Below are 26,475 nucleotides of genomic sequence, written 5' to 3'. Positions count from 1 at the left end.
TTAATGCAGAGCTTCTTGTACAATCTGAGACCCACTTCATATCGTATATCAATCAGGCAGTGAAAAATCACAGATTTTTAAAGAAAACAGACCTTAAAAGTGGTGATTTTACAATGAAAAGACAGTTCACCGAAAGCGGTGAGGTGGCTGGTTAAAATGTGAAGTCAGTGTGCATATACCCCATTGATCTGCTCTATTTGAGATGTTTAGTGAAGGTGGCTCATTTCTGACCTGCATGATGAATGATGGATACAGAATTAAAGACAACTGGAGGGTTAAACACAGAGAAAGCTTTCCAGACTTGTTCAGACACACTTCTATCCGGCTTTGAAGTCTAAATGACACACACACACACACACACACACACACACTTCAATGGAACGACAGACTTTGCCCCCTTTATATACAGTTGAAGTCAGAATTATTAGCCCTCCTGATTTATTTTTTCCCCCAATTTCTGTTTAACAAAGAGAAGATTTCTTCAACACATTTCTAATCATAATAGTGTTAATAACTCATCTCTAATAACTGATTTATTTTATCTTTGTCATGATGACAGTAAATAATATTAGACTAGATATTCTTCAAGACACTTCTATACAGCTTAAAGTGACATGTAAAGGCTTAACTGGGGTAATTAGGGTAAAGTTAGGGTAATTAGGCAAGTCATTGTATAACAGTGGTTTGTTCTGGAGAGAATCCAAAACTAATATTGCTGAAGGGGGCTAATAATATTGACCTTAACATGGCTTTAAAACAATCAAAAACTGCTTTTATTCTAGCTGAAATAAAACTAATAAGACTTTCTCCAGAAGAAAAAATACTGTGAAAAATTCCTGAATCTGTTCAACATCATTTGGAAAATTGGTATGAATTTACGAAATTAACAGATTGTATTGACTTTATTCTACAATGTGGAAGTCCGCTCGTTTCTGCGATTGTTTTAGAACTTCCGATTCAGTTGCCTATGGGAGAAATGACTAGAAATAATAAACGGCAGAAAACGGTCAAACTACTCGCTCAACAAACAAGTGTTTGTACGACTAAACATAAAAAGTAGTATAATATAATACGAAAACATCAGTTTGCAACATCAAGCAGCATAACAAGCTGTTTTTAACCTCTAAAAATGAATGGACGTGAATGAGACCGGAAGTCTCGAGCCAAAAAGATTCAAATGGCTGCGCCCGCTCGTACGAGGAGAATAAGGTGAATAGCTGATATTAAAAATTAGATAACTAAAAACTTCTTATTACTAAATTCAGATAAAACTGATGCCTTGGTTATTGGACCCAAAAACCTCACAAGCAAAAACCTAGAGCACTGTCTAACCCTTGATGGACTCTCAGTTCAGTCCTCATCCTCATTAAACATCATCCTGATTTTTGATAACAACCTGTCATTTGAAGGCCAGATTTCAAGCATCTGTAAAACTGCATGTTTCCATCTTAAAAATGTTGGCAAACTTAGACATATGCTATCAATGTCTGATGCGGAAAAGCTTATTCATGCTTTCATGACCTCTCGATTAGATTACTGTAATGAGCTACTAGTCGGTTGCCCTGCTGGCCTATTCAACACACTTCAGCTAGTTCAAAAAGCAGCTGCTAGAGTGCTTTCCAGAACAGAAATATGATCATATTAATCCAGTGCTTTCATCATTTCATTGGCTCCCTATTAAATATACTATAAACTAAAATTTTTTATTGACTACCTACAAAGACCTGAACGGCTTAGTTCCCCAGTATTTGTGGGAGCTCCTGGTGTATTATAGCCCCTCACGTCCACTACACTCAATTAATTCTGGACAGTGGGTTATTCCCAGAATATCAAAATCAACTGTAGGCAGTAGATCTTTCTCTTATCTGGCATCTAAACTCTGGAACAGCCTTCTTAGCACAGTTCGGGATACAGACACACTCTGTCAGTTTAAAACTAGATTAAAGACACATCTCTTTACATTAGCATACACATAAAACCCATATGCTGATGAAATCCAAATCCTCTGAGGATTGTTAGTCTGCATTATTTAGAGAAACCGGAGCCAGGAACACTTCCCAAAAGACATTATCATTTGAACAGCATCTGTTTTTCATTATCTCAAGGTCTCCATAATCCTGGACCAGGCCGTATCCTGAGCATCTGCTGTGGCAGTCATGGAGGAGTGGAGAGCATGAGACTGATTCTTCTAAGACCCCAGTAACAGACGAGTCTTCGCATTGATCCTGAAGGACCAGCCTGTACACCAGCCGGTGACCTCTCGCACCTGCAGCTTCTCCACGATGGACGTACAGCGTTCTCCAACCTCCGGCACCTAGACTGCAGCTCTGCGCAAGATGTTTAGACAGAGGAGAAATGGTTGTGCCCAACTGAGCCTGGTTTCTCTCCAGGTTTTTTTTTTTCCCCTTCACTTTGGTCAATTGGTGAAGTTTGTTCCTCCATTGGCTACTGGCTTGTTTGGCTATTAGCTCCAACTTGTGGAGCTGCGCATGGATGGATTTGCTCTTCAGTGTTTGGACTTTCAGCAGTGAATATTAAACCACACTGAACTGAACTTCAACTCTGAAAACTGGACTGACACCGCTTCAGTTTACTAGAACTTCAGTGTTCAGCTGCTGCCACACAATCTACACTGTAGAAGCGCTGGAGAAATAAAGATGAACTGAAAATAATTGAAAATTCACAGGAGACTGAATAATTCTGACTTCAACTCTCGTTCTCCCCCACTCTCCACCTAGCAACGGTTGCTGTGGTCTTTCTTCTCTATGATGTTTGCCGGTGACCTCCTGCTTCCAAACCCCTGACATTTAAGCAGTACACTCAAACACATCAAACACCGAGCGCGACTGAAAGCGAGCGATGAAGAATTGATGAGCGTCTGCGTGTCTCTCACCCTCGCAGGAGTTTGAACAGCATGCAGCCCAGAGAGAACCAGTCGGCGCTGCTGTCGTACGCCGTTCCCTTCTGCAGAACCTCAGGTGCCATGTAGCCATGAGTCCCTCTGCAAACACAGCAATTAAAGCAGATTACAGTCAAAGCGTACACACGTATACACACACACACACACGCCGCAGGCCCAGGGCTAAACACAACAGCTCATTCTCATACAGAACACACAACTAAAACACTATTTAGACATTTTAAGGACTCATTTCAGGCGCTTTGATTTCACTTTTTTACTCTATTTTAAATAGAAGAAAAGTGGCATGGTGGCTCAGTGGTTAGCACTGTGGCCTCACAGCAAGAAGGCCGCTGGTTCGAGTCCTGGCTGCTTTTTTTCCTGGTCATTTTTTTATTTATAATTTGTTATATAAATATTAAATATGTAATATTTTTACTCTATTTCAAATAAATAAATAAATAAATAAATAAAAGCAGTCTTGGTTGTCTTCTGAACAGTAATGCATCAGGTAATCTCTAAACAATAAATAAAAAGACTAAGTCAGATTCAGATGAGTCCTAAAAACGTATTAAATAATACTCAGATTCATTAGCTAATGTGTGTATGACTGTTCATATGTAGTTGGTTGGTTAAAGTGTTTATGATATGGTAATGATAGGGACAATTCATAATTGAATCACAGAAAAAAAACTACAATTTACCACAGATTCACAGATGAAATCATTATTTTAAACTATAAAAATATGACATTTTATTTATTTTAAACTAATAAATAAAAGCTGCCTTTGTTGTCTTTTTAATGGTAATGTACAATCAAGTAATCTCTAAATAAATAAATAAAGTGGTTATGACAATGTAATTGAGAGTTTCAATTCTGAAAATGTATAAAAGAATTACAATTTACAAACAAACAGTTAATATTTTTACTCTTTTAAACAAACAAATAAATAAAATAAATAAATAAATGCTGCATTCATTAATAATACATGTATGACTGTTAATGTGCAGCTTGATGGTTGAAGCATTTATGATAAATTCATAATTGAATCACAGAAAAAAAATACAATTTACAACATATTCACATTTTAAAACTATTATTTACAATGATAAAAACATTTCACATTTTTCTTTGTTTATTTATTTAAAATAGAGTAAAAATTATTTTAAATAAATAAACAAAGAAAATTTTTAAATAAATAAATAAATAAATGCTGACTTAGTTGTCTTTTGAATGACAATGTACAATCAGGTCATCTCTTAACAATAATTAAATGAATGAATAAATGAATAAATAAATAAATAAATAAATAAACAAACAAATGAATAAATAAATAAATAAATGAACAAATAAATAAATAAATAAATGAATGAACAAATAAATAAATAAATAAATAAATGAATGAACAAATAAATAAATGCTGAATTAGTTGTCTTTTGAATGACAATGTACAATCAGGCCATCTCTAAACAATTAATAAAATTAATGAATAAATAATTAAATGAATGAACGAATGAATGAATGAATGAATAAATAAATAAAGGAACAAATAAATACTGAATTAGTTGTCTTTTGAATGACAACGTACAATCAGGCCATCTCTAAACAATTGATAAATAAATAAATAAATAAATAAATAAATAAATAAATAAATAAATAAATAAATAAATAAATGAATGAACGAATGAATAAATAAATAAATAAATGAACAAATAAATGCTGAATTAGTTGTCTTTTGAATGACAATGTACAATCAGGCCATCTCTAAACAACTGATAAATAAATAAATAAATAAATAAATAAATGGACGAATGAATGAATGAATAAATAAATGAACAAATAAATGCGGAATTAGTTGTCTTTTGAATGACAATGTACAATCAGGCCATCTCTAAACAATTAATAAAATTAATGAATAAATAATTAAATGAATGAACGAATGAATGAATGAATAAATAAATAAATAAATAAACAAATAAATACTGAATTAGTTGTCTTTTGAATGACAACGTACAATCAGGCCATCTCTAAACAATTGATAAATAAATAAATAAATAAATAAATAAATAAATAAATAAATAAATGAATGAACGAATGAATAAATAAATAAATAAATGAACAAATAAATGCTGAATTAGTTGTCTTTTGAATGACAATGTACAATCAGGCCATCTCTAAACAATTAATAAAATTAATGAATAAATAATTAAATGAATGAACGAATGAATGAATGAATAAATAAATAAATAAATAAACAAATAAATACTGAATTAGTTGTCTTTTGAATGACAACGTACAATCAGGCCATCTCTAAACAATTGATAAATAAATAAATAAATAAATAAATAAATAAATAAATAAATGAACGAATGAATGAACGAATGAATAAATAAATAAATAAATGAACAAATAAATGCTGAATTAGTTGTCTTTTGAATGACAATGTACTATCAGGCCATCTCTAAACAATAAATAAATAAATAAATAGATAAATAAATAAATAAATGAACGAATGAATGAATGAATGAATGAATGAATAAATGAACAAATAAATGCTGAATTAGTTGTCTTTTGAATGACAATGTACAATCAGGCCATCTCTAAACAATTAATAAAATTAATGAATAAATAATTAAATGAATGAACGAATGAACGAATGAATGAATGAATAAATAAATAAATAAACAAATAAATACTGAATTAGTTGTCTTTTGAATGACAACGTACAATCAGGCCATCTCTAAACAATTGATAAATAAATAAATAAATAAATAAATAAATAAATAAATGAATGAATGAACGAATGAATGAACGAATAAATAAATAAATAAATGAATGAACAAATAAATAAATGCTGAATTAGTTGTCTTTTGAATGACAATGTACAATCAGGCCATCTCTAAACAATTAATAAAATTAATGAATAAATAATTAAATGAATGAACGAATGAATGAATGAATAAATAAATAAATAAATAAACAAATAAATACTGAATTAGTTGTCTTTTGAATGACAACGTACAATCAGGCCATCTCTAAACAATTGATAAATAAATAAATAAATAAATAAATAAATAAATAAATGAATGAACGAATGAATAAATAAATAAATAAATGAACAAATAAATGCTGAATTAGTTGTCTTTTGAATGACAATGTACAATCAGGCCATCTCTAAACAATTAATAAAATTAATGAATAAATAATTAAATGAATGAACGAATGAATGAATGAATAAATAAATAAATAAATAAACAAATAAATACTGAATTAGTTGTCTTTTGAATGACAACGTACAATCAGGCCATCTCTAAACAATTGATAAATAAATAAATAAATAAATAAATAAATAAATGAATGAACGAATGAATGAACGAATGAATAAATAAATAAATAAATGAACAAATAAATGCTGAATTAGTTGTCTTTTGAATGACAATGTACTATCAGGCCATCTCTAAACAATAAATAAATAAATAAATAGATAAATAAATAAATAAATGAACGAATGAATGAATGAATGAATGAATAAATAAATGAACAAATAAATGCTGAATTAGTTGTCTTTTGAATGACAATGTACAATCAGGCCATCTCTAAACAATTAATAAAATTAATGAATAAATAATTAAATGAATGAACGAATGAACGAATGAATGAATGAATAAATAAATAAATAAACAAATAAATACTGAATTAGTTGTCTTTTGAATGACAACGTACAATCAGGCCATCTCTAAACAATTGATAAATAAATAAATAAATAAATAAATAAATAAATAAATAAATAAATAAATGAATGAATGAACGAATGAATGAACGAATAAATAAATAAATAAATGAATGAACAAATAAATAAATGCTGAATTAGTTGTCTTTTGAATGACAATGTACAATCAGGCCATCTCTAAACAATTAATAAAATTAATGAATAAATAATTAAATGAATGAAAAAATGAATAAACAAATGAATGAATGAATGAATGAATTAAAATTCAATTAAATCTATTGAGACTGATATATGTGTGTGACTGTTTATTTGCAGCTTGTTAAACACTCTCTATAATCAAAATGAAGTCCTGCATTTCAGCATGAATATGAGCCGCTGAAGAACAGAAGCTCCACACCTCCCCCAAACAGCAGACTGATAAAAGAGGAGGACTTGAGGAGGAACTTACACGCTGGCGTGAGGCTTCTTCTTGGAGAAATCACAGGCCAGACCCAGGTCAGAGATGCGGACGTGTCCATGCTCATCTAAGAGGATATTCGCAGGCTGTGGAGGAACAGAGAGAGCTGGAGATCAGGACACGCACCTTTTTAAGAGCTTGATAAAGAACAGAGAGCAACATCTACAGAAACAACATCACTGTGATTAAACGGAGAACACTGCATTAACAAAATACAGCAGCACTTGTGCATAAACACTCACTCACTGAAAACATTATGTTTAAAGGGACGATGCACCTAAAATTAACATTTCCTCCAGTTCTTTGTTTGAAGATGTGATGAAGAATTTTGCAATTGACTATTTTTAATAGACAAATATATATATATGTTTTGCCATAATATTGTTTTGTCAATGGCTGTTTTTTTTATACAGTAACATTCTTCAGAGTATCTTCTTTTGGGTTCAACAGAGATGTTTGTGGAGTCATTTTTGGGTGAACTGTCTCTTTAATATACAGGCCTATATTTAAACCTAAAAACAAACTAACAAAAACTGCAAAACAAAACATATTTAAAAATATACTTTAATAATATATATTTTTAAAAATGTGGTTATTCAACCAGCCGCACATATTTGATGTGTATAAACAAATGCAAAGACACTGACTAACGTAATTAAAAAAATTAAACGAGTAAAGCAGAAATAAACAGATCAAAATTAAACAGATTTATTAAAAAAAACTATTTCATTATTTAAAGACTACAAAAGTATTATAAATTATATTAAAAATGAAACAACAACAATAATTAAATAATTCCACCTAATTTGTTTTCATAACAGCCAATGAAAACATGAAACATCTCATTGGTCAAAATGCTTGTAATAGTTGTCTAGAGCAGTGTTTCCCAACCCTGTTCCTGGAGGCACACCAACAGTACATATTTTAGATGTCTCCCTTACCTGACTAATTAACTTTAGGCTTTGGAGTCTCTTCTGATGTTCTAATTAGGCGATTCAGATGTGTTTGATTAGGGAGTCATTGAAAATGTGTACTGTTGGTGTGCCTTCAGGAACATGGTTGGGAAACACTGGTCTAGACCAAAATTTGGAGAAATTTAAGAAAACTTTACATTTGTAGGAAATGAAATGATCTGCATAAAAGTTATGAAAAAGATAAATATGTATTTAATTTAATAGAGCATGGAAATTCTCACAGTATTTCCGATTATATGTTTTTCTTGTGGAGAAAGTCTTATTGTGGCTAGAATAAAAAAAGTTGAACAAAAAAATGTTTATTAAACCCATTTTAGGGTCAATATCATTACCCCCTTTAAGCAATATTAGTTTTGGATCGTCTCCAGAACAAACTACAGTTTCTGAAATACTCAGAGCAGCCGGTCTGGCACCAACAACAATGCCACGTTCAAAGCCACTTAAATCAGTGGTCCTTAACCTTTTTATCACTGTTGTCCGGGTCAATGCTTGACTATTTTACCACGGACCGGGAGACAGGGTTATTTATAGAGTAAATCCTGAAGCAGTGCAGTGTTTGTCTGAGATAATTAGTCTACTGAAACGTCTATATTCCATACAAGCTGAAGCTGATTGGTCAGTTCGTCACGTGTCTTGCGGTGCGCTTGCGGCATTCATTCAACTAGGTGCATCTGGAAGGCGTGAGCATGTCATGCCGCTTGTGAGTGTAAACCACACACTTCCATTGGAAATAATGAACGCGTGCGAACTCTAGAAACTTCTTTTGCGATCTCCAGCAGTTGATCTTCCAGCACAGACATGCTGGATTCACCTGATTTGTTGACAAATGGGTTGCGGATCCATACCTTGAGAGTTCGCGGGCCCTTCACTGGGCCATTTCCCCTTAGCAAAGAAATTTTTCAAAGACGTCTGATTCTTACTCATTTTGCTGCTTGTGGGTTAAATTTTGGCACTCAAGTGACCGAGATGTAAAGAGCGAATACGGTCACTTTTCAAAATAAAAGACTTTTCTTAAATTCTGATGCTCGCTTTGACCTGCAGCAGATCGTCTTGACCATGTCTACATGCCTAAATGCATTGAGCTGCTGCCATGTGATTGGCTGATTAGAAATGTAAGCTAATGAGCAGTTGGACAGGTGTACCTAATAAAGTGGCCAGTGAGTGTATATACAGTTGAAGCCAGAATTATTAGCCCCCCCATTCTACTACGGAATTATTATGTTTATTGGCATTAATAAAAGCAGTTTTTAATTGTTTTAACCCATTTTAAGGTCAATATTATTAGCCCCCTTCAGCAATATTAGGTTTGGATTGTCTCTAGAATAAACCACTGTTATACAATGACTTGCCTAATTACCCTAACTTTACCCTAATTACCCTAGTTAACCCTTTATATGTCACTTTAAGCTGTATAGCAGTATCGTGAAGAATATCTAGTCTAATATTATTTACTGTCATCATGTAAAACCACATGTGCCAATATATCTATCAATCCCTCTAATATTATCGATAAGAGCTTGGACCAATGAGATTTCTCATGAGCAAAATGATTTGCGTGCATTTTTCTGAAAAGCTCTCTCTGGTGTCTGAGCTAAACACAGCAGCAGACGGGTTTGAAACACCACGTCAAGCTGTAAGCGGTGACAAATTCAATGTCTGAACAAAACGAGACGCACTGAACTGCAACCCTCATGTGTGGAGATCTTCAGAAACGTCTCTCAGTGCAAAGACAAAACAAGCGAACTGGACCATTTCTCAAACGGTGGAAAAACAGCAGCGTTCGCATGTGCATCTCGCAGCAGAGAAGATCCTGCATATCTTCAGCAATCTGGCAAACATCTCACTTCAAATGGCAGAATTCGCAGCCGTTGCGTAAGCGCACACACACTCCTGCTGCTCGCACACTGAATTACGTGATATTAACGCTCATCAAAACTCCACGTTTGGGTTAACCTGGACTCGCTCCGTCAAATGACGCACTTTTCCGTTTAGAGATAATAAACAGGACAGACAGCGAAGCCAAACACAATAAAAGATCACGGCGATGCAGAACAGATGCAAGCTCACCTTACTGAACTCACACAGAACACTTCATCTGCTCTTTTCGCAAGCACAAGCACAGGTTATCCAAGTAATAACTAGGTCAAAGACTCTAACAGTATGATGATCTTTGATAAAAACATTACAGTATTCTGATTTCTGCTCTAAAATATGCTCTTTTTGAATGTCTGGCTAAAAAACAATAACTTTTTTCCCTTATTGAACACAATATATTTGATTTTAAGAAACATTCAGAATATTTTGGAGCAGTTAACATATCAGGGTACATAATTAAAGTAAATCACTGACGTCTGCTGTCTGCACTAGTGTCAAAAGAGCTCTTTCTATTCTGTGGATATAAAGTAAAGCCGGGTGTGAAAATAAACGAGAGCCTGTGTAGAAGGTGTTGAACTTACCTTGAGGTCTCTGTAGACGACGAAGCGGTTGTGCATGTGTTCGAGGCCCAGAATGATCTCCGCTGCATAAAAGCGCATGTCCTTCTCGCTGAAGACCCCGTGCTGAGACAGGTGATAGTGGAGGTCTCCACCTGAAGATGATGATGGACACGGGCAGAGCATTTAACAGCAGGTTTAAGAAGATCAGAGTCTTGCATTAATTGAAATGTAAGCTATTCATTTAGATCAGTTTTATGGTTGTTTAAATAAATGTTGAATTCAGTAGTCATGCACGGTATGATATGAGGTGAAATGCTTACACGACCGCTCGTGACCCTACAAATAATAACAGCAATAACAAAATAATAACAACAACAAGAATCTAGATTCAGAGAATTATAAGTAAAGGCATATATGAACTATTTAAAGACTTTTAAAGACTTAATTAAAGGTTGTTGTTGATGTTTTAGAATTTGTTATATAAAACTAAATTACTAAATTATATTAAAAAAGTAAAATTAAATAATAAAACTAAACTTAATAGGGAATTTTCTTTATAAATAGACAAATAAAAAAAATAAATAACATTTTTACAAATAATTTATTTTTAATTTATCTTTAAATAATGAATTAAATTAAATAATTTTAAAATTCAACAGGAACACTTAGGATTTTCATTTTTCAAGATTTACTGAAACTGATAATAAAATAAAATTATAAAACAAATAAACAAATACATTTCTGAAACAACAAGAATACATTTTAAAATTTAACAAAAAATTAATATCAATCAACATAATTAAAGGTTTTTTTTTTAGTTAAATGATAATTAATAACAAAATTATATAATAAAAATCCAAATTTTATATAATAAAATTTAAAAAGGTCAAATAAAATGTAAATATTTACAAATCTTAACATAACTTTGAATAAAATAAAAAGTAAATATTTTAATTAAATATTAAATAATTTTTAATTAAAATAATTTTGAATAAATAAAAATAAATATTTAAATTAAATAAAAATATTTTGAATAAAATAAAAAAATAAATATTTAAATTAAATAAAAATATTTTGAATAAAATAAAAAAAAATTTTTAAATTAATTGAAAGAAATAATTTTGAATAAAATAAAAATATTTTTTTTTATTAAATAAAACCTAAAATTATTTTAAATAAAAAGTAAATATTTAAAATAAATATAACCTAAAATAATTTTGAATAAAAAAAAAAAATAAAAAAAAAAAAATATATATATATATATATATATATATATATATATATATATATATGTGTGTGTGTGTGTGTGTGTGTGTGGTGTGTGTGTGTGTGTGTGTGTGTATTAAATAAAATAATTTTGAATAAAATTAAAAATAAATATCTAAATTAAACAAAAGAATTTTGAATAAAATAAATATTTTAATTAATTAAAAATATTTTGAGTAAAATAAAAAATTTATATTTAAATTAAATTAAATATTTTTTAATAAAATAAAAAATAAATATTTTAACTAAATATATAAAAAAATAGTTTTGAATAATATAAACATTTTTTTTGAATAATTTAACATTTAAATTTAATAAAACCATTTTAAATGCAATTATGTTCATAAAATAAAATGATTAATTAAATAAAAAAATTCAACCATAATACTAATAAAACCCTGGAATCATCAGGGTTCCTGTCACACTTTCAAATTCCTGTAACTTTCTAAACAGTTGTTTCTGGTTAACATTTATAATTATGCGCAGAAACCCTTATTCTCACTAGTTCTGTTTCAAGCAACAGTTTTCTAGTCAAGAGTCTGTCAATAAAACAGAAATCTGATGTCACTCGAGCTGCCACTATAACTGCCCACATCTGACACTTCGAGGAAAATCTGCATTGTCTAACTTGTAGAAGGCTTATTAGCTTCTTCAGAAGAGTTTAATTCCACTAAATGGGCAGTTTCTTTAATCCAGAAGCACATTCAGAGAAGTGGCTCATGCTGTCGAGCAGATACAGGAAGTGTGGGCGTGTCAAAAGAGGAAGCTCCGCCCCCTGTGTGGACTGACATTAACTTAAAGAGGAAGGTCAAAATAAGAGCTAAAAGTGTTTTCACAATCTCCCAGCGGGTGCTCTGCACGTCAATCCATCAAGATTTCAAGCCTCCACGAATAGACTCAGCACAAAAATACAGAAATTACTTCAAATCAATGAATCAGTCAATCAAAGTCACAGCCAAAGTCCTGTAGAGAAGATTAAAACTCAAGCAGGACATGAAATATCATTAAAAATGTTTAGAACAACAAAACAAACATAAATAAGCAGAATTAAATCATTATGAGCCCATAACACACACTGCACAATACTGCAGTGCTCTTTTTTTAATTTGGAGACTTGTTTATTTTGTTAAGCTCTAGCTTTTGTTATTAACCTCCCATATTTTCTGGAAAAATCCCTGTAAATCCCACTGAGTGAGCAATGCATTGGTATGCAAGTCTCATTTCATAACTTCAGGCAGAAATCATGTAAAGCAGGCTACCGGTGACTCTAAATAACACAGAGCAGAGATGCAGACTGACTTAATTGTTGCATTTGAAGACTTTTTCTCCTGAAAGTACTATAACTATATAGTAACTATATATAACTATACAGTAGTACTATATATATATATATATATATATATAAATATATATTTAATAAGTCGCACATTTGTATTAGATCTAAAAATGTCATGGGATTAGGAAATAGGGCTCTATTTTAACAATCTACGTGCAAAGTCTAAAGCGCAGGGTGCAAAAGCATTAAGGGTGTGTCTGATTCCACATTAGCTATTTTAAGGACTGAAGAATACGCTCTGCACTGTGCTGCATGGTCTAACAGAGCTGTGCTTATTCTCTTAATGAGTTTTGGGTGTGTTTTGAGCATAACCTTCATTAAACCAGTCTCACTTCCCATTCCCAAACACACGTCCTGTTCTTATGCCCCATATGGTGATGCAGACGTCTCCAAAACCCCACAGGTGGACAAATCTACACTTGTGTTTAGTAAAACAAATATAAATATGCATTCTTCATTTTATTTTTTGGCTTAGTCCCTTATTAGTCTGGGGTTGCCACAGTGTAATGAACCGCCAACTTATCCAGCATATGTTTTACGCAGCGGATGCCCATCTCTAGGAAACACCCATACACACTCATACACTGCTGACAATTTAGCCTACCCAATTCACCTGAACCACATGTGTTTGGACTGTGGGGGAAACCAGAGCACCCGGAGGAAACCCACGCCAACACGAGGAGAACATGCAAACTGAAAAAGCCCCCCGAGGTGAAAGCATGGAGGCAGTGGTGTTTATATTGATGTAGAAAATCATCATTTCTGGATCATTTTAATCCTTTAATTGTTTTCATCTGTAAAGATATTTGTGTGTTGCTGTTCATCATGTGTGTATAAATCAGTGTGTAAGTGTTTGGTCCTGCATAGGCTCATAACTAACGCACTCTGCTGGACTTTAGATCAGCTTTTAGTTGATCAATGGTCTATTTCAGTTCCTCAAAATAACAACACTCCAACAATGCGCCTTAACACACCTCCTTTATAGACCAGCACACAAGAGTCCACAAAGTGGCACAAATGGATTTGCTATTTAAACAACGTGGCGCAAAACATGAAAATTACAGTTGCGCTGGTCTGAAAATAGCAACAAATCACAGCAAACATGTCTTGGACCTTATTGTGCCGGCTGTATGATAGGGCCTATAAGGTTTGGTTATTATTTTACTGTGGTAGTAGGCCTGTCACGATATCTATTTTTTGTTGTACGCTATATTGCACCAAAATATATTGCGATAAATGATATTATTATCATTTTAATTTTATGCCACTCATTATATAATGCCAGAATAACAGTGTAATATCAACACAATGCAAGTCCACTCTTCCAAAGTACACATCATGTTTCAATCTTAAAAATCCTTCATTTAACTATAGTCAGCTTAAGTTTAATGAGGCATTGGAGTCAGAATATGAACATGCATATCCTAAATAAATAATAATAAATGTTAACACAAAAGTGCAAGGAGTAACAGAGGCTGCGATATCAGCCACCAGATCTATTTTCAGTTGTCAGACACCCACATGAAAATATACTATAGTAATTTATAGTTAATACTGTAGTGTTTTTAACCTCACGAATACCTCCAATAGAGATAGAGATGTTGCATTCATGTGTAAACGATATGCCTGCTAGATCTGAGGTGAACTATCTCCTTCCTCTTTCAAAAAGGTCACATAAAATGGTGTTTACACTCACATCGGGAGCATTTAACACTGAAAGCAGATAATCAATACATGAGGTGATCATTGTCATGGTAGTTTATGCTGTTGTTCTGCTGCGACTGTCTGTGTGTGAATCAGAAACTATTTGCAGCATGGTTAAAACAAAACTCTGATTAACATGGAAAGCATTGCTTTCACTAGATGCTATGTGTGGTTTGGACACAGTGCTCAGACTTCTATGAGTAAGGTATGATGTGTGCTCTTACCGTTCATCAGGTCCAAGATGAAGCACAGTTTATCAGGGGTGTGGAAGGCATATGTCATACACACTATGAACGGGCAGTCCTGCAGAGACAGAGTGAAGCAAGTGAGCATGAGAAATGAAACACACTGAGCAGTGTTGGGGTGAGTAATTTTCTAAGTAATGAGTAGAGTAACGCAAAACTACTTTGACAGAAAAATGTCATACATTCACTGGCCACTTTATTAGGTACACCTAATCCAACTGCTCATTAACGCAATTTTCTAATCAGTCTTGAGCAGCAACTCAATGCATTTATAAGCACTCGTTACAACCGAGGTCTGCAGAAGAGCATCTCTGAACACACAACACGTCTAACCTTGAGGCGGATGGGCTACAGCAGCAGAAGACCACACCGGGTGCCGCTCCTGTCAGCTAAGAACAGGAAACTGAGGCTACAATTCACACAGGCTCACCAAAACTGGACAATAGAAGATTGGAGAAACGTTGCCTGGTCTGATGAGTCTCCATTTCTGCTGCCACATTCGGATGCTCGGCTCAGAATTTGGCCTCAACAACATGAAAGCATGGATCCATCCTGCCTTGTATCAGCGGTTCAGGCTGCTGGTGGTGGTGTAATGGTGTGGGGGAGATTTTCTTGGCACACTTTGGGTCCATTAGTACCAACTGAGCATGGTGTCAACGCCACAGCCTACCTGAGTATTGTTGCTGACCATGTCCATCCCTTTATGAGCACAGTGTCTCCATCTTCTGATGGCTACTTCCAGCAAACTAACGCACCATGTCATAAAGCGCCAATCATCTCAGACTGGTTTCTTGAACATGACAATGAGTTCACTGTACTCAAATGGCCTCCACAGTCACCAGAGCTCAATTCAATAGAGCACCTTTGGGATGTGGTGGAACAGATTGGCATCATGGATGTGCAGCCGACAAATCTGCAGCAACTGTGTGATGCTATCATGTCAATATGGAGCAAAATCTCTGTGGAATATTTCCAGTACCTTGTAGAATCTACGCCAGGAAAAGGATTAAGGCAGTTCTGAAGGCAAAAGTGGGTCCAAGCCAGTGCTGGTAAAATGTACCTAATAAAGTGGCCAGTGAATTTTTGACATGAGTAGGCCCGCATATTTTTAACTCATCATTGATTCTGTTTATTTACTTGTGTAAATGTGTTATATTTATTCAGTTTTTAAATTAATGTCAGTACTATTATTGACTAATATGAAAATGCCCATATAATTTATTTACAATACAGTGTGTAAAGTAATAGTTTCTGTCTTTTTGTAGATATATTATATAGAAGACTTGCATGGTTTCCCAAATAAATTGGATCTAATTGGATTTGCATTGTAAACATTAAATACAAGTTAAAAAGGTAATATTTTTTATTTCACATATTAAGGTTTTAGTTATGATACTCACAAAATCATTCTGCATAAATCCGCAGATTTTTAATACAATTCTGCACAGAAATAACAAAAAATGTCCACAGATTCCGTCTGGCACTACACATGATTTATTATTTTAAGCAAGTTTGCAGTAAACACAAGAGTCCCTGCTGTTTAGAATGTGTACCGTGATCAGTGGCATAGATTTAGCTTGAACACTGAATTGTTTTTGCATTTTAAATATATTTTAATTGCATATTCAGTCAGCAGTTTTTCAGTAAATCAGAAAAGTCAAAACGCTTATCTTCATTTTAACAGCTTTTTTCAAGTAAAGGAGAAAAAAATAAGAGCAAAATGCAAAGCAATAGTTGGACATTTCCATTTTCGAGCAATGAAGGGGGACTTCAGTACAAACTTAAATTAATATTAAATTAAAATATGCAAATAATATATGCAACAAACATTAACATATGCATAATATATTGTAAAAGTTTTGTTACCGTGATAATAGCATATGCAATATATCTATGGCAGACGTGTGATTAATGACATTTATTTTATGCATTGATTATCAAAATTCGACCAATCAGATGGGGCCTTGCTTCCTTTAGCCCCGGCTTCCAAGTAGCTGCTGCCTTGCTATTGGATGGAGCCCAAAGCTGAACCCAGAGCTGTAAGTAAACTCTAATGAGTCGAGACGAGAGAGGAAAATGACAACAGCCAATCAGAGTCAGAATATCTGCACAGGTTTTCACAGGTCAGCATTTTAAAGATGTTTACAACAGTTTTTTAGTCTGAATTACAATTATTTAGATCTGAAATGTATATTTTACCTGTTTAATTTATATCATTACACGAAAAAAAATATGATAATATTATTAAATTATAATTATTAGTAAGCAATAATTTATTTATTAATAACTATTATAAATTATTATATTAATTAATATTATAAAATTATAAAAATAGCATTTTTCTAGGGAAATGTTACATGGTAAGAAACATCATTATACTCAACAATAATATTGCATTATTACATATTTTTCCAGCCGTAATACTGACTGTACACATTCTTTAGGAGATATTAGGGGGGTTGAAGTTGCATGTTTTGTTCATTTAACATGCGAATCATCACATATCTGACAGGATTTTCACTGTGAATCTTCATGATATCAAAAATCGAAATATTTATATAGTGTCACTCACCCCGGTGCTGACCAGCGACAGCATGATCCTCTCATTAAGCGCCAGAGTTTCTCCCTGCTTCATTTTGATACGCTTTTTATCCAGACACTTCATGGCATACCTGAGACACAAGCGTTAATGAGCAGGGGCTTTTAAACAATCTCCAAATGAGCTCTTTATGGGTTTAAATATCAGGAAAGCACTCACATTTTCCCCGTGTCTGCCTTTCTGCATCCATAAACCTCTCCAAAGCCTCCTCTGCCGATGATTCGGTGCACGCTGAAGTCATTCATCGTCAACTGCAAGCGAAATCAGCAGAATATCAGATAAAACCTGACTTATGAATGTAAGCAGAAAGTGTGCAAGTAAATACAAATGCAAACTCACATGGATGTTGAGCTCTACATTCTTCCACTGGCAGAAACGTGTAAACTTGTCGCTACACAGCAAAGAAACAGGTTTTCAGATGCTAAAATCATTCTGAAGCAACAAATTAGTGTGGTCAAATGATTATTTGCATGCAAAATAAAAGTTTGTATCTACATCTTTGTATTGTGTACATTTATATAGACCATTTTGAGGGATGTAAACAAAAACAATGGTCCCAACGCAATTCCTGTTTTACATTTTTAATTTCTATAGCTTAAGAGAATCTAAAAAGAGGCACATATTGATCAATAATGTTATGATAGCTGATTTAACATTAAGCTATGATTGAATTGCCTCTTCTTACCGTTACGAAATAGTTTGATAACAAGCAGGAAATGTTCATGGGCCAATGACATGACCACTTTGAAATGGTCTATAAACACACACATGCATGTAAATATATTTATCTATAAAATATTGACTTAAATGCAAAATAAATAATTATGTAAATATTATTGTATGGTAATTTTTTGTACTTGTATATATTTGTGTGTATATATATATATTATGAAAAAATTAACTTTTATTTTGGATGCAAATAATTTAGGGCTGCACAAAATAGCAACACAAATCATCATCATCACGATACTATACACAATATCTGCATTGTAGAGAAGTGTTATAAACTGAAATGATTTAATCTGCTAAGTATTATTGTGTTACATGCGTCATTTATTTATATTTGACCAATCAGATGGGGGCATTACTATCTTTAACTCCGCCTCCCCAGTAGGTGCTGTTCTGCTATAGGCTGAGGAGCCCATATATTTGAGTTATTCAGTGTTTTAAAGTCTGATTAAAGTTGTTGTTTTGCCTCAATTTGATTAATTACATCATTAGATTTTTATTTTAATTATTAAATATATATATGAATATATATGAATGTTTTTTTTAATTGTTAAAAAATAGCATATCTCATGGGAAATGTTATACTGTATCATGAGCAATATTGTTATTGCAGTGCTCAACCAGTGATGGGAATAACGGCGCTATAAATGAACAGAGTTACTAACAGTGATTCTTTTAGTCAGTAACGAGTGATCAAATGAGTTACTATCTCCCCCGTTACGCCATTACCGTTACTGACAATGTGTGTTACTATAACTGAGAACACTTAAAGAGGTTTTCATGCGAGCAGCGTCTCTCTCAGCCATAGGACCTCTCTTTCTATGCTGTGTGTGTGTGTGTGTGTTCAGGGCTGGGGCGGGACACATAACCAACCGGTGATGATGATTGGTGTGTCTGTGAACGTGGTGTAATTAAGAACGTGATGATTGGCTTAGAGTACATTTCCATTGTTTGCCAATCAGAGGCAGAGAAGATTGGGTTCACACACATGCACTGTCAGTGGCACACACCAACCACCAGGAGTCAGAACGATGGTAAATGCAACTAGTTGAAAGGTAAAGTTTACAAACTGGAAATATTAGCCCTGCTTTTCCCTCTATGAGATGAAACAAGCAAGAATGTTTATGTGTTGCGCAACTTAGGCCCAGGAAAAAAAAGAGTCTCCATCAGAGCAATTTTAATCTTATGAAGCGCCTCACGTCATCACATGCCACCACAAAATGAGTGGCTACAGGTGATAACGTAAGCTCTGCTACCAAAGGAGGAGACAAAGCCGCGATGTCAATGCAAATAACACTTGATTTTTCTCCAGCGCAAAACACTTAGAATTAAACACATTAATATCTACATATGTAGTTGAGGACTTGCTGCCGTTGTCTCTCACATTGTCCCACAACAACATTAAACTAGTGTAGATTAGTGAACAATGTTCATATTCATTTTATAGTCATTTAATGAATTAGATTAGTTTAAAGTAACGTAATAAGTACTTTCCCTGGTAATTAGTTACTTTTATAATTCTGTAACTCTATTTGATATCTTAACTCTATATAAAGTTACTATTTGCGAGAAGTAACTAGTAACTATAACTAAATACTTTTAGGGCTGGGGGGTATTTTGAGTTCTGGGGATATATAGATATGATTCCCCAATGCGATGCAGGATTATTAAATATCTTTCCTATCGATGTGGTTTGAGGCCACACGTGCGCATTCTGCGCGAAACAGACCACTCCAAGGAAACACGCGAGCTCCACTTCCACAACTGAGCGCACGCACAAATGAATGATTCACTCCCTGAGTCATACAAAAGATTTGTTCAAAATGAACGAATCATTCAAGAACGACCCGTCACTGACGCGACATGGAGGAACATGCAGTGCCGGTGTTGTCTCAAAATCGGACTCCCGGATAAATCTGACTTATCAGAAAGCTTTTATCGATCATTTCTTCCGCAATTGACAGCAAGAACGAACAAAGAAGCCTTGTCAAATTGACAAACAGCACCTGAATGTGTTCAAAAGAATTAAAAGCGCCAAAATGGGACGAAGTTATACCGCATTTTGAAAGTGAAAGCAGCTCATATTCACTGATTATAAGTTCAGTATTTACTACACAGTATTTACATGTTTTTCTCTTCTTTTTAATTCTTTTATAACACATTTTATCTGCTTTTATGCTTATTTATTTTATTTTATTTTAATTTTTTATTATTTGTTTTTATTTCTCTTACACTTGTTTCTTTTATTCCAGTTAATTTAAAGCACTTTGAATTGCCACTGTGTATGAAATGTGCTATAGAAATAAACATGCCTTGCCTTACACGAAGGTCTCTTCTTTACATTTACGTTATCACACGTTTATCTCTGCGTTCTGGTCTGTTATTGCATATTGACTTCAATTCCGGTTATATTCTCATCATTGTGTTTATTTATTCTGTATATTTGATTTATTTATTTTAGCTTATAAACTAGAAGACTTGTTTTGATTTGTGTGTGCACCTAGTGTACAAACGGTTAGTGGTTTAAACGGTTATTAAAACTTAAAATAAAAAGTAAAATTAAAATAAAACATGCATTTGTCTACCAAACAGTTCTTTTTCTATTTTAATATCTCACTGATAGCTACTCTTTCAACAAATGAAAATATAATTCAATTCCCCTTTATTTGTATAGTGCTTTTACAATGTAGATTGTGTCAAAGCAGCTTCACATAGAAGATCATAGTGAATTGAAACAGTGCAGTTCAATATAAGAATGATAATTATAATGATGATAATAACAGGGAGGGAAACCCCTGTGTTTAAGTATTATTTTGCTCAAAAACTGTTTGATAAAGTTTTAATAAAGGCTTTGACTCTCAAGTAACCATTTATGGGAAAATACCGGATATATATATTGTATACCGTCATTCCTCCTAAAATACCGAGATATGATGTTTTGCCCATATCGCCCAGCCCTAGAACGTGCCCAACACTGTCAACAACAACACTGCATATCTTCCCAGTATCGTGCAGCCCTAATTTAACAGTTTGAATATGACAAACATATGCTTTTATTAATGTATATATATTAGAAGCCAGTCATGTCACCTTTCAATGAACTTCTGAAAGATATTTCCTCGAAGACTGTCACAGATTTCAACAATGTATGGCTGTAAAAAGAGAGCAAACAAATGCGTCAGGATCTTTTCTGTTCCTGTGATTCAAACACTTGAAGCCAACGTGCACTCAGAGAAACAGGGTGGATTTACTGTGGTGTTGGAGGACTCACCTGAAAGAGATTAGGAGGAACTTGTTTCTTTGCTAGGTGAGTCTGGACATGGTCGACTGCTTTCTTGGAGAAGGGCTGTGAGAAAGGAAGGTAGATTAAGTGACATTTGTGATAAGTGAGGTCAAAACACTAAAACAACATGAACAGTTTCCTCTGGATAAATGTCAGGCATGGACATGAACCTGCTCAGCGTTCGTGGTTATCACAACAGAAACACTGTGACAAAAGCGCAGCGGCCTGGAGTGTCCTGTAGGCCATTGTGTTGGTGCATTCAGGCTTCCTGTTTCTGAAAAACTACGGCTGGAGACTGACGGAGGCTAATGGCACTCTTGTGTTCTCAACAGAAAACATCTGAATGGAGTCTCTGGATCTTCAGTGCACAATAAAAACTATCACTCACAATGCCAATGCATTTCCCTGAATGCATCATACTAGAGATTACCATTATAAAGAACTACCAGAGTACTATTTTTTGTATGAACGAATACACATTTTGTGTGTATGTGCACATATACAATGTATATTTACACTCTTTTAATAGAAATTATATACACACCCATCTACACTACCTGACAAAAGCCTTGTCGTTGATCTCCGTTGTAGGAGCAACACATAATAACTTGTTTTCTAGTTGATCATTTGTAAAAGTGTCAGAAGGTGGATTTCTCTGCTGAATCATCTGTTGAACTGCATCAATCATCACCAATACTGCAGAAGATCTACTGGGACCCACATGGAGCCAAGATTCTCATAGAAATCAGTCAAGTTTGGTGAATGAGAAATCATGGTTTGGGGTAACATTCAGTATGGGGGTGTGCGAGAGATCTGCAGAGTGGATGATCAACATCAACAGCCTGAGGTATCAAGACATTTGTGCTGCCCATTACATTACAAACCACAGGAGAGGGCAAGTTCTCCAGCAGGATAGCGCTCCTCATACTTCAGCCTCCACATCAAAGCTACTGAAAGCAAAGAAGGTCAAGGTGCTCCAGGATTGGCCAGCCCGGTCACCAGAGATGAACATTATTGAGCATGTCTGGGGTAAGATGAAGGAGGAGGCGTTGAAGATGGACACAAAGAATCTTGATGAACTCTGGGAGTTGAAGATGAACACAAAGACTCTTGATGAACTCTGGGAGTCCTGCAAGAAGGCTTTCTTTGCCATTCCAGATGACTTTATTAATCAGTGATTGGAGTCATTGCAGAGATGTATGGATGCAGTCCTCCAAGCTCATGATGGAGTCAGACACAATATTCATTCTGTTTCCACTGCAGCATGAGCACATATTCTATACTGGACATTATTGAAGGTTCAGTGAGCAGACTTTAGTCTAAGCAGAGTCAGACCTTACTGTCCTAATCAAATCAGTCAACATCAAGACATGATCAGATTTTATTGTGCTCAAATAAGCGTCTTCTATAAAATACACTGGTATAAATATAACATTTTGTATAAATATAAATATTTATTGTATGTGTGTGCATTTAGCCGTATGTTTTAAATATTTTGTATGACCACACTCATATATTTTAATAAGTACAGCTCAGAATAAATGTTTCTAGTGATATTAATAATACATTTTATTTGTAATGTGTGTTTTTCTTAGACTCAAAGCGCTAGGGCAAAATACTAACAACACAAGGCAAGCAGAAGTTAACAAATTGATCATCCTAAGTTAAAAGAAATACTAAAGAGGCGAGTCTTAAGACGTTTCTTAAAACAGTCCAGAGACGCGGCATTCCTAACGCTGATGGGTAGCACATTCCATAGCTTAGGTGCACTGTATTGATAAAGCTCTACCACCCATGGTCTTGAGTTTACAGCATGGCTGATACGGGGTAAGTCCCGATGCCGAACGAAGACTGTGGGCTGGAGTGGCGAGAGTCACTATGATGATTAAATCCCAACCTAATTAAATGTTTGTACTTAAACGTGTATGTGTACTGTGATCATGTTTATGTATGTATGTATATATATATATATATATATATATATATATATATATATATATATATCAACATACATGCATGTATATATTAGATATAATACAATATATAATTTATAATATACAGTTGAAGTCAGAATTATTCGCCCCGCTTTGAATTTTTTTTCTTTTTTATATATTTCCCAAATGATGTTGAATTCAGGAAATGTTCATAGTATGTCTGATAATATTTTTTCTTCTGGAGAATTATTTGTTTTATTTCAGCTAGAATAAAAGCAGTTTTTGCTTACATTAATATACATTACTTACATTAAAAGCAGCATGTACTTACATTAATAAAATAAACCCAGTAGACTTACTGTGTTCATAATGTATTGCACAACACTTGTGGTGCTCTTGATGGTGGGATATGCTTAGATTTAGGAACAGGTTTGGTGGTATGTGTAGATTTAATGGTGGGTTAAGGTATAAGGGATGGTCAACAGTGTGATTATAAATATACTAACAGAAATTCATTACTGATGTAATTGCATGAAGGTATTTAATCAATCAAAATTAAACATATTGAGTACATCATTTGCAATCAGTGTAAGTACATATTAGCTACGATCACTTAATATAAAGTTCAGTTTAATTCAAGTAACAACTCTTTTCAGCTTCACTAAAGGTGCACGTTATTACACTACAACCAAATTAAGTTAAAGTGACAATCAAATATAAGTTATTATATATAAACATAGTTAACCTGCAGTTTAATAGTGTATAGGTGATCTCACGTTTAATGAAGTGCATTTGTGTATCGAGTGTGTGTTGTTCCCCCGATATAAAGTAGAACCACATTGTTTCTTATTCACCTTCACAATTAATTAACTCAATCACCTTTGTAAAAAAAACAATAACACAGTGAACAGAAAATTGCTGGAGATGATGGTAATAATGGCCTGTTTTTCTTACGTGTGAACATGAAAGCAGCTCCTTCATTATGTAGACATCGTAAATCTGTCGACTGCGAGTTAGCCTCTCCTCTTCTGAATCCAGCTTCTCGTACTCTTTAATCTGAAGGGCACAAAACAGGATTAGCGTTATTATCTCCGACACGATCCCACGCTCTTTAATAGGACACGCTGACTGTGTAATTCTGGCCAAGCAGAACAAAACTTCTAGAGTGAGCAGGTCAGGTCAAACACACACAACCTGGAAACTATTGAGCAGGAAACACACACTATGGCCAGCAGTGTTGGAGAAGTTACTTATTATGTCTTTAAAATTACATTTCTTTTCTAATAAGTAATCGTGACCCTGGAGCACAAAGTCTTAAGTTGCACAGATATAGCTTTGACAATAGCCAACAATAATACATTGAGTAATTATGCATGTTCTATGATATTAAAGATTAGGATATTAAGGAAAGATCATGTTCCATTAAGACGTTTTGAAAAAGTCCTACAATAAATATAAATGAACATCATTTCTGATCAGTAATATGCATAGCTCAGAACTTAACTTTGGCCATTTTCTCAATATATTGATTATTTTTGAGCTTTCAGATTCCAAATATTCAAGTAGTCAAAAGAAACAGGTACTCTTATAACTGGTTTTGTGTTTACAATTGAATATCTCAATAAGAGATGTGAAGCTACTTTATTTAGTACTACTTAAATCTCACCACACAGAAAGATTACGCATGAAAACATTATTTAAGGGCCTACTCACACTATGCTATCCAAACCATGCTCAGGCTAGTTTCCCGGATCGTTTGAGGAGTGCGAGTGCTCTGAATCGGGCTCAGGCACGGTTCACTTGGCCGGCCCTGGCCCGTTTAAAAGAGTTGTGCCAGAGCGCGGTTCACTTGGGCTCAGGAAACTGAAGATGAGGTGTGACTTTTAAAGGACTGTTTGATATGGATTTATTAATCATTCTTATTGCTCGATGAACACAAACTGTCGTAGATTATTTAAGACGCAGACCATTCACTGTAAAACAGCTGCACCTGCAGCAGACCTCCTAATCCCTGCAGCACGAGGACTTTATGGTTGTTTATGAGCGTCAGAAGTGGCTGATCTGTTCGGCGAAATATTAGACTGCGTGTCACTGCATATCAAACCACTAAAACAATATAGCTAAAGAAATCTCCACTGTGCTGAGAGAAAGCGCTTACTGAACAGCGCATCATCGATGACATGAGCGTGCACAGGCCCGAATGTAATGTGAGTGCGAGCCGTCGGGGGAGACGGGAGGGGGGGTGCAAGTGTGCTTTGGCCCGGTTCAAGGCAACTGTACAGTGTGTGTTTAAACTTGAGTCTAAAGTGGCCTTTAAGCTTTATAAATTGCTTTAAAACTTAAGCACTTTAGCAAGAAACATAACATTTTTTAGTTAAAAGACAGAATTACTTTGCAAAAAAATGATATTTATGCATCAAAATACACAGTTCATTCATTTTTAATTCATTGTTTATTAAAAGTATCTAATAAACATTAGAAATAGATCTATTCAGCAAAATATCTGAACAAAATAAAAATACAATTACTCTGCTTCTCTGAATGTGGTAATTAACTGCAGATAAATGAAGCAAAAAACAAACAGCAATACTTTCATTTTCACTGTACAGGTAATTTGATAACAGTAGCTAATTACTGCGTAATTCATAACCATGATCAGACGGAAAATCTGTGAATCTTTTTTTTTTTTGCACAGAATTTTATTTATGCAAGAGCTGGTATACAATTATTTTATTTATTTATTTTATATTCTTGCTCTCATAGTTCAATGACAGGTTTCATACAGTAAATTTGCTCACATATTAGTTAATTTAAAATAATTGAAGGAAATGCACAACATCTACTATCTATGATCATTTATTGAACATCAATGTTGAACAACTG

General features: G+C 33.8%; 1 protein-coding gene across 1 annotated transcript in view; it reads right to left on the bottom strand.

The window, feature by feature from the left end:
- grk3 (G protein-coupled receptor kinase 3) overlaps window positions 1–26,475 on the bottom strand; it is a 149,137-nt gene that overhangs the window by 38,922 nt on the left and 83,740 nt on the right. Inside the window, exons 4-13 of the mRNA XM_056466378.1 lie at window positions 24,547–24,648; window positions 21,647–21,721; window positions 21,466–21,527; window positions 17,986–18,037; window positions 17,806–17,897; window positions 17,620–17,719; window positions 15,027–15,105; window positions 10,518–10,648; window positions 7,079–7,173; window positions 2,894–3,001 (exon numbers count right to left, since the gene is read on the bottom strand). Coding sequence (XP_056322353.1) covers window positions 2,894–3,001; window positions 7,079–7,173; window positions 10,518–10,648; window positions 15,027–15,105; window positions 17,620–17,719; window positions 17,806–17,897; window positions 17,986–18,037; window positions 21,466–21,527; window positions 21,647–21,721; window positions 24,547–24,648 — 896 coding nt within the window. The remainder of the gene's footprint in view (window positions 1–2,893; window positions 3,002–7,078; window positions 7,174–10,517; window positions 10,649–15,026; window positions 15,106–17,619; window positions 17,720–17,805; window positions 17,898–17,985; window positions 18,038–21,465; window positions 21,528–21,646; window positions 21,722–24,546; window positions 24,649–26,475) is intronic.

This window comes from Danio aesculapii, chromosome 10, assembly GCF_903798145.1.
Source record: "Danio aesculapii chromosome 10, fDanAes4.1, whole genome shotgun sequence".
NCBI lineage: Eukaryota > Metazoa > Chordata > Actinopteri > Cypriniformes > Danionidae > Danio > Danio aesculapii.
This window is presented reverse-complemented; position numbering and strand designations above follow the sequence as displayed.